Raw genomic sequence first — 17,495 nt, forward strand, 5'->3', positions numbered from 1 at the left:
TCCCCTTCCAAATGTGTCAAATGTTCTGAATTCGTTTAGATTTTATGTAAAAGGACTCTTTTCCCCAAATTCATTGTAGTACTCTTTGGTAATTAATGTTGCAGTTGAGTGATGTACAATAGATTTACTCTGATTGATCATTAGCAAAGCTATTGCTTGATATTTTGGAAACGCAAGGGATTTGCATGCATACTAATGTGCGACTGTGTGAGGGAGAGGAAACATTTGCTTCCGTCTATTTGAAAAGGTTACCCTATAGATGAAACTGCCTTCCTCACTGTTGCTATAGAAGCAACACTTTTTTTTTTGGATTTGAGCTAATACATGCCATACATGATTAATAACACTGGCCATTTTGTCCAAAAAACTGAGCATCAATAATTCATTTAGAGGTTACAATGATTCATTTCGCTCTCCCTCTTTCTCCCGTCAGCCAACGCATTTGGTGCGTGTTGTTGTTTTGATCTGTTGTTAGTCTTGCAGCACTTTTCCAAATGGAAGAGAGGAGAGACAATATTAGCCATTGTCCTTGGCCATGATGCCACATTAGAGCCCAGAGCGAACCAAATGGCTGGTAAAACATCTTTACTTTGCTAATAAAAGAACGACTAATGTGTTTCCATTTTGTTGACTTTGTGTTCATATGTGGGGTGGGAAAAAATGGCCTCTAGTAACCTGTAGGGTTGAATTCATGTCGACTGGGACACATTTTGCCATTGGGATGGCTGGGGAAAAGTGCCACAATCGACCTGAATTCACCACTAAATATAAAACACATTTCATTTTGGTGGACAGAGGGAGCAGATAGACACTGTACACTGTAAAAAAAAAGTAAGTTACCTGATTTCTTTAAAGCATTCACTTAATTGAAATTAAAGGGGGTTGTATAATGCGGTTTTCAAAAGATGTAAAATACATCTTTGATGTCCCCAGAGTGTGTATTGGGAAGTTTTAGCTCAAAATATTTTTTTGACACAACACAGTTTAAAAATAACACAGATATTTTTATATATAGCATGTTAAAGTTGTCACTTTTTGAGGGTGAGCAAAAACGCACAGTTTTTGTGTCTGTTCCTTTACAGTTTTTCTCAATTGCTAAAACAAAATTTCTGAAACCTTGCTCCTTTTTCTGAAAACATTACAGTTTTTCTCAATTGTTTACACACAAATACTGGTACTTGAGACACAATGAGCAGAACATGTAACTCATTCACCAACCCCCTGAACCAATTCTGCTAAACTACAAGCACAATTCCTGCTTTACACTCCAATTGCAGTTCTAAAACACACTTTTTTCAAAACACTACACACAGTTCTCTGCTTTTGGCATAATTTTCATGCAGAAAATCTCTTGTTTTCACAAGGAACACACTGCCATTCAAATGTGGACACTGACTCATCACATGGGCAAACACCCGTCACACAGTTTTACAATTAGCAATCAGAGCATTAGCATAAAAGGGCAACAGGTGAGCTCTTCAATGGAGCAATGAATGGCAACACTGGATTTTTTTTACTGTAACTGTATACAGTCAATTCTTCTGTTGTTTTGTATGTAGACCACTGTATGTGCAACTTTGTGTTGGTTGGGATGTATACAGTGTACATTGTGTATAAACTAAAATATATTTGTTACCGTGTATTTGTGTGTTCTGAGTATAAAAACAATATTCTCAAATATTTTACAACACACTTATGTATGTACTGTCTGTAGTAAGTGTATCACTGAACCAAAAAAAGGCCTAAGTCATTATGATGAATGGAGAAGAAGTGTTTTCCATTCATCATAGTGTTTTACATTGAGCACATCAGTGTTCAACTGGTTCTTATAAATGTCTACTCATTTGATGGTTTGTGTGTGTCATTTGAAAACAAATACCATTTTGAGAATAAATAACATTGTTTTGAATGTAAAGTTTCATTTTGCAGGAGAATTGAGGGGTTTTGCCCATTGTGTGTGTGTTTTGATATGTGTGTAGAGTTCTGAGAATATGAGGCATGCTTTCAGAAAATGTGTGTAAACAATCGAGAAAACTGATTCTGTAAAAAGAAAAGTAAAAAAAACAACAACAACACAAAAACCACATAGTTCTCAGGGAGAAGTACATTTTTAATCTCAAAACAAATTTCATATTTTTCCGTCATTGTCTTTTGATGAACGAAAACATGTTCTATCATAGTAGCTCAAAATTGATCAGAAATTACTACTCTGCTTTGCTCTTTGCAATTTTTTTTTGTTCTTCCTCCTCCTAGTACCCCTATTTTTACAGTACTGTACCCTGCATCTCACAAAATTGTCCTTTGTCTCTGCGATACTGTAATTCTTGTTCTTTGTTGATATGAACCTGCAACCAGTCAATAACTATTGAGCAGTCAGTACTGTTAACAAATGGAAAGCACAATGTTCAGGGCCATACAATTTATTCATTGTACAGTATACAGCCTACAATGCACTGTACTACAGTATACAGTACTGAAAGGGACAAAAATCAAAGGAGTAAACGTGATCAGTGTGCATCTTCTTGTCTTTGGGCATCATTTGAAACAGGTTAAATCAATTTTTAGTGGTTGTGTTCAGTCAATGACATGTGTTCTCTATTTGTATTTGCTGAAAAGTCTAAGTGAGATCTGCAAATTGTGTTTTACCATGTGAAATGGTTTAAGGTATTGTTAACAGACTGCACAATTAGCTAAATGAGTTTAGGAAACTGAGAACTTTATTCAGCCAATGGGTTTTAATGTTTTAGCAATTGAGAAAAACTGTAAATGCAAATGAGCTGCTGCTCCCGGCACAGGGGGACGGAGCTTCAAGAGCTCGTGTCCTTTTACCTCACATTGACACTGAAAATTTCAAAAACTTTTAGCCTTTTATGTTCAAACCAGAGTCAGAAAGATGGAGAGACTCAATAAGAAGTGACAACATGTAGATAACATTTCTGAATAGTTAGTTGGTGAATTTATGTAGGTTAAGTGTAGTTATCTTCTAGTCATTAATAAGCATATTAGCATATAATTAGTCTTGATAAACTATAAATCGTGTTCCGGGGTGGGGTTTATGTACATTTTAGGGTTCATGATATCACTAACCCAGGAGGAGGAATGTCATGTAGTCCCTACCAGCCGTTTGTTGTAGTCCTTAAAAATATCTCCCTTTGCTTTGAACTTTGAGCGTCATAACTTTGAGCGTGCAGATGTTGTTTAGGCTCAAACAGCAACATTACACACTAACTAAAGTTAGAAAAGTGAAATCATATTCAACTACCCCTTTAAACATTTGAGTTACAGTTTTTACCAATTGCTTACACACGTTTTCAAAACTAAGTCTCCTTTTTTCAAAACTCTACACACAATCCTCAAAACTGCACACACAAAATGCAAAATGCCTCACATCTCCTTCAAAATGCAACACTGCATTCAAAATGCCATAACCACATGTCAGAATGAAGCATTTGCATCAAATGGCAAACACTTCTTTCATAATAATACATTTTTGGATATACCATGTAAACACTGTTGTTCTAAATCTAAAGATCTTTGGTCTTTCATAGGCTTATATCTACATTTCAATTCAATGTTCTACAGTGAAAGTAATCTGATGTAACAAGTACTCTGTAAACACCAATGCAATGTAGAAACAGAAAATATTTATTAGGCCTAACATTATTGTTGTTTACAGTAGCATACAACAAAACCATAAAACATATGTACTGTAAACCAAAAGTATATTCTTTAGAATACAGTAAAGAACACAATTGTGTGTGTGTGTGTGTGTGTGTGTGTGTGTGGAGGGGGGGATCCATTGTTCAAAACAGATCATCTGACCTTAAAGCAGTGATTGGTTAGTACGGGACATGTTCGGTTCACTTATTTTTGTCGTGGCCACAACATATAAACTCGTGGGAACGTGATATTAAGTCGTGGCCACGAGATCATTTTGTTGAGGTAACGACATGGCCACGCGATGCAAAGTCGTGACCTCGAGATCATATTTTGAGGGAACGATATATTTTTCTCGTGGCCACGACTTCATATTTCGAGACAACGACATCTATCTGTCGTGGCCACGAGTTATGTTGAGGGAGCCACAGCGGCCAATACTGTAACCGTACCATAGCATTTAGCCTACTTTAAATTAGGAATGTCATATAAAGATATAGTGCGGTCTTTGGCATTAAGACATGGGTACGTTGTAAGTGAAAGACACATGAAGCGCATTCTTAGACTTTTTTGTCGCACGCATATTTAGGGACCGTCTCAAAATTACATGCGACATTGGCATAAACGTTTCTAACTTCAATAGCTTTTGAAGACAATGACTTACAGTCATAAAACCAACTGTACATTGTTCATCCAGGTCTCATGTATGATGCACACCTTTTAGATTTTTGATATTTATTTAAATAAACTGCTAAATCATATGCAAATATTGCTATGTATTTCACTGCTGCCACATAGGCCTACCTGACACCTACATGAACAATGTACATTTGGTTTTATGACTGTAAGTCATTGTCTTTAAATGCTATTGAGCTTTAAAAATGGTCATATTCTGTATATGATCCCACACAGTAGAGAAATGCATAGCATTATTTGCATATGATTTAGCAGTTTATTGTCATAAATATCAAAAATATTAAAGGTGTGCATCATACATGAACTATGTACCGTTGGTTTTATGACTGTAATTCACTGTCTTCAAATGATATTGAGCTTTAAATATTGTCATATTCTGTATATGATCCCATACAGTAGTGAAATACATAGCAATATTTGCGTATGATTTAGCAGTTTATTGTCATAAATATCAAAAATATTAAAGGTCCCATGACATGCTATTTTTTGTAGGCTTTAATATAGGCCTTAGTGGTCCCTAGTACTGTATCTGAAATCTCTTTTCAAAAATTCAGCCTCAGTGCAGAATTATAGCCACTATAAGCCAGTCCCAGAATGAGCTTCCTTCAGACAGGCCGTTTCGGTGTCTGTAGCTTTAAATACTAATAAGGAGGAGAAAGGAGGAGAAAGGCGGCGCAAGGTGGAGGGTGGGTGTGGCCTTGACCATCTTGCGCAACGGTAGACCATGCATGTTTACATTGGATATATTGCAATGGCACGGAGACACGCAGTCGTTCAAGCATTTCAGTTTGACCCAGAATCTGATCCGGATGGAGAAGCAACGGATGAAGAAGTTGCAACTCAGCGGCTCCAGCAGGACATTTCCGAATGGTTAGTTTAAAATATTATGTCTGGATACGGTACTTTATTCGGATGGTTTACAGTTATTATCATGTAGCTAACGCGAACCTACTGTTGCCTTTTCATGAGAGATCTGTAACATCTGTAATTTATCTTATTACAATTACATCATCAAGCTCTGCGATCTTGAAATGCGGATATCGCGCGCGCCGTATAACCAACAGGAAAACGGTTATCCAAATAACAAAGAAGTGTACAACACTCGCGTTACAGTGTGTGTATTCACACACATAAACTGCATAGCTGCATAGCTAATGTGACAGCCACATTCTACTTGTAACAGTCTAGGCAACCATAAACAGTAAAGCAACACACTTATATATCATTAGTTGACTTAGTGTTCCGAGGTGTGTAGCTGAGCCAAAGAGAGTGATCCAGACTTTAGTTTCAGACGTTCAGCAAGCCCAGCTCTGTATTGACCCTTTCGTGTTCATTTGTACATCCAATTATTGAGCAAGTGTTATGCTTCGCTCGCTCAAAAGCCATGATATCTCTCGTGGACAAACTAAAATCGCGCGCGCGTGTTCCTACTTCCTTCCTAGCTCATTTTCTCATGGGCGAGAAATATTCTCTGGGCGGGCAAAGCAGAGACAGGGGAGGTAACATTCCTCCTTATGACGTCACAAGGAGGAGATTCAAGATCAGCGCGATTGAGCTTCCATTTTCTCAAAGGCAGAGAAAGATAGCAAAAGCTCGATTTACACCGATTGAAATTTCTAGAAACTTGGGGACCATATACAGGCTAGGGGAACTCATATTAATGTTAAAAAACCTCAGAAAGTGAAAATTTCATGTCATGGGACCTTTAAAGGTGTGCATCATTAGACCTATATGAACAATATACCGTTGGTTTTATGACTGTAAGTCACTGTCTTCAAATGATATTGAGCTTTAAATATTGTCATATTTTGTGTATGATCCCATACAATAGTGAAATAGGCCTAGGCTACATAGCAATATTTGCATTTGATTTAGCAGTTTATTTAAATAAATATCAAAAATCTAAAAGGTGTGCATCATACATGAGACCTGGGTGAACAATGTACAGTTGGTTTTATGACTGTAAGTCATTGTCTTCAAATGCTATTGAAGTTAGAAACGTTTATGCCAATGTCGCATGTAATTTTGAGACGGTCCCTAAATATGCGTGCGACAAAAAAGTCTAAGAATGCGCTTCATGTGTCTTTCACTTACAACGTACCCATGTCTTAATGCCAAAGACCGCACTATATCTTTATATGACATTCCTAACTTAAAGTAAAATGTTATTTCTTCTGTCATCTCCATCTCTGCTGTAGCCCAGTCTATGCTATGGTACGGTTACAGTAGCCTACTGGCCGCTGTGGCTCCCTCAACTCGTGGCCACGACAAATAGATGTCGTTCTCTCAAAATATGAAGTCGTGGCCACGAGAAAAATATATCGTTCCCTCAACATATGATCGCGTGGCCACGACATAATGATGTCATTACCTCAACAAAATGATCTCGTGGCCACGACTTAATATGACGTTCCCACGACTGTGTGTTCGACATCGGCTGCGGCTGGATGCACCCGATCGGCGAGAGTAGCCGCGTGCAGACGGGGAGGAGCTGCAAACGGAGACGTGAAGTCGGACACTTTCTGGTTCCCGTAGTGACCGCTCACGTGGTGTTTGCATACTTTACCACAGCTGAAGTGAAATAAATGCAATATTTGCCAAATAATGTTTCAGAGACATTTTCATTCAATACTTTATATACTGCTTCTTCACACAGCGTCTGTTTGAACAAGAATAAAGTTCAACCTTCAACATAAGCTACTATCAATGAAGTGGAGTCTACGTTTTTTAATCAGTTTTATTTTGATAAACATGACACAATATAACATCGCAACTATATGAAAAGAGTGTTTACTGTTATAAAAAACTGATTTGTTGTGCGCTTTAGAGGAACTAAAGGTGTTTGAATAAACACGAAACACACGTGATCGTTGTCATGCAATGGATCTGGCCAATCGTGGAACAGCTGTGTCGTCATCAGCCCTCGTGAAGCCCAGTGCAGCCGCTCTTGAGAAGCTGCGCTGGCTGAGTTCTCCGGCTACTCTCGAATCGGTCTCGCGGTACTTTGATGGCATACGTCACAGTCACGTGGCGTCGGCGCTGTATCAAGTCGGACAAAATTTCTAACCGGCATGCACTGCTTCAAGTCAGCCGCCGATCGGTCTGCGCAGAGCTGCATGAAGTCGAACAAGCCTAATATCACGTTCCCACGAGTTTATATGTTGTGGCCACCACAAAAATAAGTGAACCGAACATGTCCCCTCCCGGTCACCGTAGTAAAGCAATTAGTGTTTGCACATGTGAGGAGTGTGTCTGTGTGACCTGGTGAATAAGTGTAGCATTTTGATTGGTTGTGTTTGGAAAAGGAAAGCAAGTCACTTCCTGATAGATCTTGAGAATTGTGTGTAGTGTTTTGAAAAAAGTGTTCTATGCAATTGAAAACTGAGTCAAAGGCTGAGAAATAGCTTATGGTTTAGAAGATTTGGCATGTAGTTTTGCACTTTGAGTGAGAGGTTTCAAAAATCGTGTAAGATTTTGTGTGTAAGCAGTTGGTAAAAACTGTAATACAATGAAGGAGATTGGTGTAATAAATAGAAACTAAAAATATTAGTTACACAATTAGACACAATATGAGTTGTGCCGAGCAGCTCGCATCCGTTAGATCACTTGCACTCTCTCTCTGCCAAAGAGCCAGTGAAGACTGCGAGAAAGCGAAGTACTGACACCTGCTGAAGTTTTCTGGTAATAGTGAGGGATGTATTTTGTGCAATTTCTCCCGTTCTGCCTCTCTCTTTCAATTTTATCTTTGACCCGGTGCCAAACTTTAGTCATCCTTAAAAGAAATACATAATTGCACAACCCTTTAAAAGCGTAAGGGTGAGGTTTATATAGCGTTAAAATTGCCTTGAATGGATGTTCTGGAATTTTTGTCATGGTCCTTGATGTTCAGCCTTATGGATCAGAGCAAATTTTCCAGTCACACTTGTGCTGCTGGACTTCAGTTTGCTTCTGGTTTCAGCTTCAGTGCTTACTTCTTTAAAGTAGTATCTTACTAAATAAAGTGGTTCTAATTTGCACTTTATTACACATACTGTCATAGACTTCAATTGTCTAAACATGGGAGAATATTTGAATGGTAGTGACCCAGAAGGTAAATGTGATTTCAAGTTTTTCAAGTACATGGATCAAGATCTTTGTTGATCCTGGAACAACATTCCAATCAACCAATCAGGGGTGCGTTTCCCGAAAGCATCGTTAGCCAACTATGGTCGCAAGTTCCGTAGTTATCAGCATAGTTCAACGATTTGGTGTTTCCCGAAACCATCGTTCCAACGAACGTTCGCAAACAGCATCGCAAAGTTGTGTGGTTAGAAGCATCGTTTCTAGTTCACATGAGATGTAGACTGAATAAATCCTTATCTTTAGCAAAATAAGCAAGCTGACATTCAGTACAACCCGTGTTATTTATTTAGAATACATACAAATGTAATTTACGTCTTTTAGTTTATCAAGAGATTTAACGCACCGTTTTTGAAGAGTGCGCATGTGCGAACGTGCTCTACTATGTGAGCCAAATATTGAGTCTGGTAATAAAGCAAAATAACTGAGAAAAATTAGAAATGGTCTTCAGATGCCATGTCTGTAACTTAAATGACAAAATCTAGCGTTAATTCGATCTCAAACAGATTAATTAAAATAAGTTATTAGTCCACCACGTGCGAGACGTCATAAACCAACGTGGTTGAACGATACTTTGCGACATACGGTTTCGGGAAACAGTCGTGACTAGCTAGTTGATTTCTCCAACGATGCGTCGTACTATGGTAGTTAAGCATGAGCTATATCGTTGTACGGGAAACGCACCCCAGATTTGAGGGACAAACTTTTAGGCATCAGTGTTATCACCTTCTACATCAGTGTTATTCACCTGTGATTTTAGGGATAAATTACAGGTAGGGTTAGGTTTAGGGGTGAGGATATGGTTAAGATCAAATTTTCTGACAGAAATGTTGTTCCAGGATCAACAAAATATGTAGATCTTGGCAAAATCAAGGTGACTTGAACCAGAACCAGATGTTATTTATGATTTTTTTTTTTTTTTTTTTTTTTTACAAATCTCTTATTTTCACCAAGCCTGCATATATTTGATCAATAATACACAGCAATTTTGTAAAAACTATTTTAATATAAAATGTAATTTAGTCCTGTGATGCAGCGCTGAATTTTCAGCATCATTACTTCAGTCTTCAGTGTCACACGATCCTTCAGAAATCATTCTAATATGCTGATTTGATGCTCAGGGAACATTTATTATTACAGTTTTTCTCGATTGCTTAAACGCTATAACCAGGCTTTTGAACTAAAATTTCAAAACCATAACGCCATTTATCAAAAAGCACACCCATTTCACTAAACTATAAACACTATTCCCTGTTTTGACACATGAGTCAGATTTGTTGAACTGTCACTGCAAAACTCTACACACAAATCCCTTCATTTCTCATTGCCTAGACCATGTTGTCATTTAGAAAGCACTAGCATTCAATATTGTTCACTCAAGTCAGCACATCTTCAGCTCAGTTAGCACACAATTACCCAAGTGGAAACACTAAGAGTCAAAATTTAACACACATCAATCAGAACTTCAATAGATAGATAGAAGGGCCCAAATCAGTTTATTGTGTTTTGGAACAATGGATCCAGAAAGACATGAAGGAAGAGGGATAAGAATGAGGAGGAGGAAGGGCAAGGACAAGAAGACAAGCAGTCTTAGATGAAATTCAAGCCACTTTTGCACGTCTTTGTCAATGGTATGACTATGAAGGAGGCTCGGCTACGAGTAAGGCCAAATATGAATCGCTTTACCGTCGCCTCGAGAACCTTCAGGTTTGGTGGCAAACAAAATTCTATCACTGAATAAGAGACAAACATTTCCAATAGTCTTTGATGAGGTGTATTTTCTCGCAAGAAAAGGCCAGCAGTCATACAGTCAGACAGTGTGGCTGCAGAGTGTGACAGTGAAGGGAGTGCATCCTTTCTCCTTTATAGTCTTGACTCCCAGAATGTTATCTTTCTAGGCAAATGATGGTATTTCAACCATATGTGGAACATTCTTAGACGTGTCCATCATATTGTCTCCTTTAGTGGAGGCCCTCCTGTCACGACCAACACTCTTTACCACTCTAATACGATTCCATATTAGAATAAGGTTTGTGTGTGCTCTTTTACTGTCATATGATGGTCACACACATCTTACAGTAAGTAAATATAAAAAAAAATTAGAGGAGAGAGTAAAAAAAAAACAAAAAAAAAACAGTAAAACAGGAAAAAATATATATTTTTGTGTGTGTGTTTTCTGTGTATGAATAAAAATGTGCCAATGTATCCACTGGTTGTGTCTTTTGTGTTCATCATGTGAAAAGGTTTGTGATGGGGGAACCACAAGCAACATAACTTACCAGTTTTGGAAATGTTGTTTTGAATTTATTGCACCAGTGTTTTAGACTATGTTGTAGTGTGTGTGATTTTGAGGGCTTGTGTGTCCTGTCTGAGGGCAAAGTTTGGTTTTTCAGCAAGAGTGAACGGTTTTGAGTGTAGAGCTTCATTTTGACCTGAAAATAGGATGTTTGGGGAATTGGGTGAGACGTTATGGATTTGTGTTTATAGTTTTGAGAATACGAGGCATAGTTTCAAGAAATGTGTTTAAGCAATCGAGAAAAACTGTAATATCAGTTTTGAAAACAGTTTAATTTTTGTGGAAAGCATGACACGTGAAGGAAAGAAAAAAGCAGCTTCCAAATCTCCTTGGATATGTAGGTTACATTTAAAGGTGTGTGTTGTTCATTTCACACTTCTTTTACGTGAGAAACCACTCTAGACAACTGATAAATGCAACTCTGTTGGCTGTTATGAGGCGCAAGATTATTTTCAGCTGTGAGCAGCTAATGAAGCTATTTCTCACTGTGACATTTTTAGTGATATTTTTATAGTGAAAAAATGTTTTATTTACAGATTACAGTCTCAGGTGCATATTGTGCCTGTTTTGAGGAGTTTTAAATCAAGGATCGATCGTGTCCACTGCTGTTTATCTATCTAGTAAAGGAGGTCATTCAGGCCTATGGACAGCAGCCACAAGATCGAAACGTGAACATGTGACCTGGAGGCAAAGATGAATGAAGGAGGACAGATAGGACTTATCAGCACTTCGTGATGGAAAGGTATAGGAGAAAGTCCTCATGTTTTTAAGTAATTCTTGTCACTGGCTTTGCAGACACTTGTGAAGGATTGATCAAATCAGCCAATGACTGTAGATTTTCCTTTCAGACAGAACCACTATACATTCCTTTTTTCATCAGTTCTGCTGATTTTTCAGAGCATAACTATAACTTTTCTTTTTGGAACTGCCATTATGATAAGTTGGAGATATTTTTTTATGGTTCAATGTGTTCTTTGAACGCTCTACAAAGTTGACTGATAAAGTGAACGCCTCAACCTGTAAAGAGCAGACGGCGGCAGAATTACTTTAGCTTGTACAGCGCACAATCCAGCTATTTTATTCGGTTGACTCTCAACTTTTTTATGACATTTGTGACACTTTTTTCATATATTACATTGACTTTGGAGTAACAGTCAGTGCGGAGTCTGAATAATGCCGAACACTTTACTGTGTTGACACCTGTGGCTTCAGGGTTCAAGCTTCTTTTATATACAGTATGCTTAAAATATTTCAAACTTGCAACGTCTGACTTGTTTGAAAAATCTGACACCAGATCATGGGAATGTTTATGACAGGTTTATTCAAGGCACTGTCAGTCTTGCTAATTGGAAATGAAAAGGCACTGATTGCTTATTTCTTTTTTTTCTTTCTTTCTTTTTTTTTTTTAGCTCTTCAACTGCAACGCATACAAAAGAAATAAACAGACACAAATTAACTTTATATTAAGGTCAACATATCTGCATAATGCACATGTGAAGTCGACTTTGATAGTAATGTTTTTACCCAAGAATATAACAAATCTATATCGGGGTCGTTTATCTGTTTTAAAGCGCATGAGAAAAGTTATAAGAATTGAAATCTTTGCATTCATTAAAACAACTAAACAAAACAAACAACAAAAACAATCTAATGAACATTTTAATTAAATTAATTAAACTCTAAAAATGTCAAGTGGTGTAACCACATATTACCGATTTGTTTTTTTCTTTTGCGTTTTTCGCATACAAATGACAATTTTGTCAAAATGATCCCCGTTCAAATGAAAGTGACTAAAAACGCTGTATTATTCACACCAGGCCAGTAGCTGGCGATGTCACTTTGTAAAGAAAAAAATGCGCCTTTAGACTGAACACGTATTACACAATGGCATGACGTCACCGTTTTCACAAATTCACATTTCTGTAGTTTACACAGAGACGATAAAGGTACTGTTTTCAAATAAGCTTTCAAAAGGTTGTGTTTTCCGATTTCCGCTTTATTTTTCCATAAAGTTTTCCATTTTTAGTTGAAAACGGTGTAGTGTAAACAGCCCCTCAGTTTGTCGGTCATTGTGTATAATATACAAAGCTGTTACATTAGTGTTTAACTTTACCTTGTGGATTATTGTGACATCTTGGTTTACCTTCTTTGTTTTGTAAATAAACCTGCTCCATCTCGTTGTTTATAAGTGAATAAAAAAAAAAATTACACCATATATATACTGTACATGGTATATATCATTATTTGAGGTTATACCATTTAATTTGAAAATCTGCACTAACATGTACTGCAGTGATCTGGCAGATAAAAGGTTTTCCAAATATTAATACTTGGCAGATAAAAGATTTTCCAAATATGAATACTTTTTTTTTCTTAAATAAAATAATAATAATTATCATGGTAAAACATTTTACAATAATTTCAGTCATTCACTGGTTACACCACCCTGACATGTTTTATTTTAATATTCACAAAAAAAAAAAATAGAACTTTAACTTGAACACTTTTATCCTAATAGTTCAGTATTCTGCTTATTGTCTGTATGAATTGCATCAATACACTTTGGATTAACTTAAAGGGATAGTTCATCCAAAAATTAAAATGGTCATCATTTACACAACTGTGCTTTGTTGATGTACGAAAACCAGTGAGGTTTGTTCTTGCAAATCAAAAAACATGATTGAGCGTCCATGTTTACCATATTTGATGAATGTATGTGCATTGATCAAAGTTTATATGTGAATAAAAGTTTACAATATGTCTATCATATAAAGCGATCGTGTCTCTTCAGAAGAAGAAGTAACTGCTCAATTCATATGAATGATTTTTTTGCAATGCCTCTATGTACTGAAAGACAAAAATCATGAGACTATTTAAAATATCTTCATCTGTATACTGAATATTAAAAGTGTGGAATGGCATGAGAGTAAGTAAATGATGACAGAATTTCTGGATGAACAATCCCTTTAATTCCAGAATACTTAAAAAAAAAGAAAGAAAAAAAAGAGTGCCATATCTTTGACCCATAAATAAAAATATATACAGATGAACATACATACATGTATATGCATATTCTTCAAGTTATATAATCATCTTGTGTCAACATTTTAGAATCTCCACTGTATAAACTCAACTTCAATCCACTACTGACCACAGAAACCAAATATAGGCACCTTTAAGAATTCCTTAATTAGCACTGACCCTTAATCAGACAAGCCCGTGTTTGTCCAAGATAAATGATGGATCCGCGAGCGAGCTGCAGTTATCTTTATTTGACTGTTTTAATGAAGGTAGATATGGCCTCATTTGATATTGTAAAAAATGTAAGTCAATAAAATGGTGATTGTGCAAGAAAAGCAAAGAGCAGCTTTTTGCTGAAATTTCAACTTTAAAAAGAGTCTTTGTTCCATCTGAGAACAGCAGCAGTCTTTGGGGAGAGAATGTAGTGAGTGTAGACAAAGTCATTTTAAGGCCCTTTTCTTTCTTTTGTAGGTTATAAACACACAAGCGCCGCTCCTGAAACTGCCTGAAATTTTCAAACTGCCAAGATTGTTTCACGAATAACTCGTATTTCACATTATGAATAAAACTGGACGAAAGCAGGATCACACATTTGCCTCTTTAACTCAAATCACGTTAAAAACTTTTTTTCCCCCCAGCCTGATCCATCCAATGCACATGCTCGTTCTAGAAAAAGAAGCCCAGCTGGCTCTTTTCAAAATAAAAGTGGAAGTCTTTTTGTTACCATATTCAGTGTTGCAATTTCTTCCATTTATTTTCTACAAGTTGTCCATCTCCTCCCCCTTTTACTGTCTCTTCTATTGGTGTAGTAAGTGTGTTTGGCCAGCAGGGTGGCACTGTTGTTCTCTGGGAACTTGTCTTGGACAGTCATTGCCTTGTTGTTTCAAAGGAGAAATAAAAGTTGCTGCTTCTCAAAGTCCATAAAAGTTATTTTTAATATCACGTAGGTGTCCCCACGTCACTGGCCACAACATTTCATGCTAATAGATCGCTCCATGCTTAATGCTGTGTTAACCGTCAGGAGCTTTTCGCAGCCATCGGTAAAACTGCTGCTGGAACAGGATGTGCCACTTTACATTAGCTTGAACGATCTCAACGGCTCGAGCGAACGCAGGTGCCGACTCTCCACCGCTGGTCAGGATGAACTCTTTCAGCTGAGGAGAAGATAAACAGTTTCATTAACATGATAATCGTATTGTATCTGATGGATCAGATATAGAGAGTTTTGTGAGTAAGTGGCACCTTCATCTCTGATAGTTAAACAGCGTCAGAATATACGACGCATTTACATGCAAATGCCTGACATGTAATTTAGCAGATAACAGTGATGTTTATGATAATGAGGAGTGGGAATGGATTTGAAGTAAACAGAATTATCTGTGTTGTTTTTGTGGAAGAGAAAGACACTTGGGTGTCTGTCAAAAAAAAAAAAGCCTCACATCAATTACAATCATGAAAATCTCATTAAAAATCTCTATTTACCAAATAACACGTTACGAAAACGATTCCCAGTTCCTGAGGTCATGAGATCGACATGAACGAACATGCGCTGGGATTCAGTATTTAAGCTGCTACTTTGGTCTTGATTTATTTCAAAATTGCTGTTCGTTGAAAAGAAACAAAATAATCAATTGAAACCTACAGCGTTCAAAGTATCACTGACCTAATGGTGAATCTGTGGATGAAGTGCTCTGGCAGCAGCTGATTGTCAATGACAGTATGCTAATTCTCTGTTTAAGAAAACACTGAGGGGGTTCGTATTATCGCTGTGTGAATGATAAAATGTGGAAGGCGAAGTCAGCTGGATGAGAAAGTGCTGCGCTGCAGTGAGAAGCATCAGCAGTCTGTGTCCTCTGGGACTGAAGCTGAATGAATTTGAATAAGTGAATATACGTTCCATTTCCTGTAATATGGTTAAGCAGTTACAACGAGGAAATAACCCAACGAAACAGACCAGAGCACATTTCTGCAGGCTTCAAAGTTTACTTTTACTCATTTTCTCCATCTCAAGAATTTTGCTGACCAACGTTTCTTGTAAGTATTAATGTTCCACGAAGATTGGTCAATAGTTCATTAGTGCTTTAGATTGAATGGAGGTGTATAAGACTCAGGATGGTGTATAAATCCAGACTCACCTCATTCAACTCGGCCTCAGTGTTGAGAAACTCCGTCACGCCGCTGATTAATTTTGAGTTCATAAATAAAGCTTCTCCATACCTGCGAATGAGAGACATGGAGTTCAAGCTCTGTCATTAAAAACACTGGAGCACCATTTTAATGAGCTCAGTAGCAAACAAACACCAATTGATATTTCCCATAATGTTCTCTGGTACTCCAACCACAAAGAAAGAACATTGACTAATAAATATCTTATGAGAGTGCGAATGTAAAATTCATTTCAGGGACTGAGAGGAAGGTTAAAGTCACTGATAAACAGAGATGAATGAAGCTACATTCACCTGGAATTCAATATGTCCCACTTCTCACGGAAATATCTCCATGCTAAATGTCTTCCCAGCGGATTGCGGCCCACATGTATGATGACATCGATCACGTCCTGATCCGGCACCAGGTCAGAGGTGAGGGACAGATTCAGGAGCCTGTGGACAACACAATAAATGAGAGTTTCCTTAGTTAGTTATCATATTTGTGATCTTGACTAATTGTGCTATTCGTAATCAATTTCGCTATCATTTCTATGCTAGTTTTAAGCTCGGGTAAATCTGAGATACAAAACACATTATTCTTCCCCGTTTTCATTAAAGACAGCCACTGACAGGCCTGGCGAAACACAATTATTCAAATATGTTCTCAATACTGTGAGTCAGCATCTTCAAAAAGTAATTAACCTGAGAAGCCCAAATCAAATGCAGATAGACCCATTTCGATTCATATTGGTGCAAAATGTCAAGTAGATGAAAAAGGAAGAAATAGGAAATGAGGTGTTACACATAAAGACGCTTCCACGGTGCACAAGTTTTCAATTTGCAATAACAAGTGGGGTAATTGCTTCATGTGGTTTGGTTTGTTATTTCAGTTCAACTGCTCTTTTGGGCTTTTGACTTTCTTTCGTCTTCGAGTCATTTGTGGCACCTTTTCACAAACACCCTGGAGATTAGCGCCACGGTGACAAACACATCTGTGTGCGGACGGCAGCTTCACAGCTCGCAAACGTGACATTCTGCTTCCTCTGTGGACAAGTGTGAACGCTTTCAGAGTTTCTTTGCTGTGCTAATTCTACAATCACTTTTTTAAGTTCAGATCAGCACGTTTGTTTTAGCATACTACTGTCTTGAGTACACAGTATGTACACTGTGCACAACATGTACGTTTTCTATATGTGAAGGATACCTACATTTACCGAAAACAGTATACAACCAGAGCGTATCCCACAATGCAATGAGCTTGAATTGACCATCCATTCCTAGTTTTTATACATCTTTGTTGATCCTGGAACAACATTCCAATCAACCAATCAGATTTGAGGGACAAGTTTACAGTTTATGTCAAGTTCAGGCTTACAACCAGGGTTACATGTAGGTGCTTCTACATCAGTGTTATTCACCTGTCAGTTTCCTCTGATTTTAGGGATAACTTATGCGTAGGGTTAGGTTTAGGGGTGAGGACATGGTTAGGATTTAATTTTCAAACAGGAATGTTGTTCCAGGATCAACTGAATATGTTGACCCAGGAACAAGCCTAACTC

General features: G+C 37.5%; 1 protein-coding gene across 1 annotated transcript in view; it reads right to left on the reverse strand.

Moving 5' to 3' along the window:
• Nucleotides 1–13,206: 13,206 nt before the first annotated feature.
• The window catches only part of LOC308689438 (thyrotropin-releasing hormone-degrading ectoenzyme-like), a 132,306-nt gene continuing 128,017 nt past the window's right edge, over nt 13,207–17,495 (reverse strand). Inside the window, exons 17-19 of the mRNA XM_081363144.1 lie at nt 16,249–16,389; nt 15,925–16,006; nt 13,207–14,943 (exon numbers count right to left, since the gene is read on the reverse strand). Coding sequence (XP_081219270.1) covers nt 14,800–14,943; nt 15,925–16,006; nt 16,249–16,389 — 367 coding nt within the window. The 3' untranslated portion in view covers nt 13,207–14,799. The remainder of the gene's footprint in view (nt 14,944–15,924; nt 16,007–16,248; nt 16,390–17,495) is intronic.

Source organism: Scardinius erythrophthalmus (genome assembly GCF_964197995.2).
Source record: "Scardinius erythrophthalmus genome assembly, chromosome: 4".
Classification (NCBI taxonomy): domain Eukaryota; kingdom Metazoa; phylum Chordata; class Actinopteri; order Cypriniformes; family Leuciscidae; genus Scardinius; species Scardinius erythrophthalmus.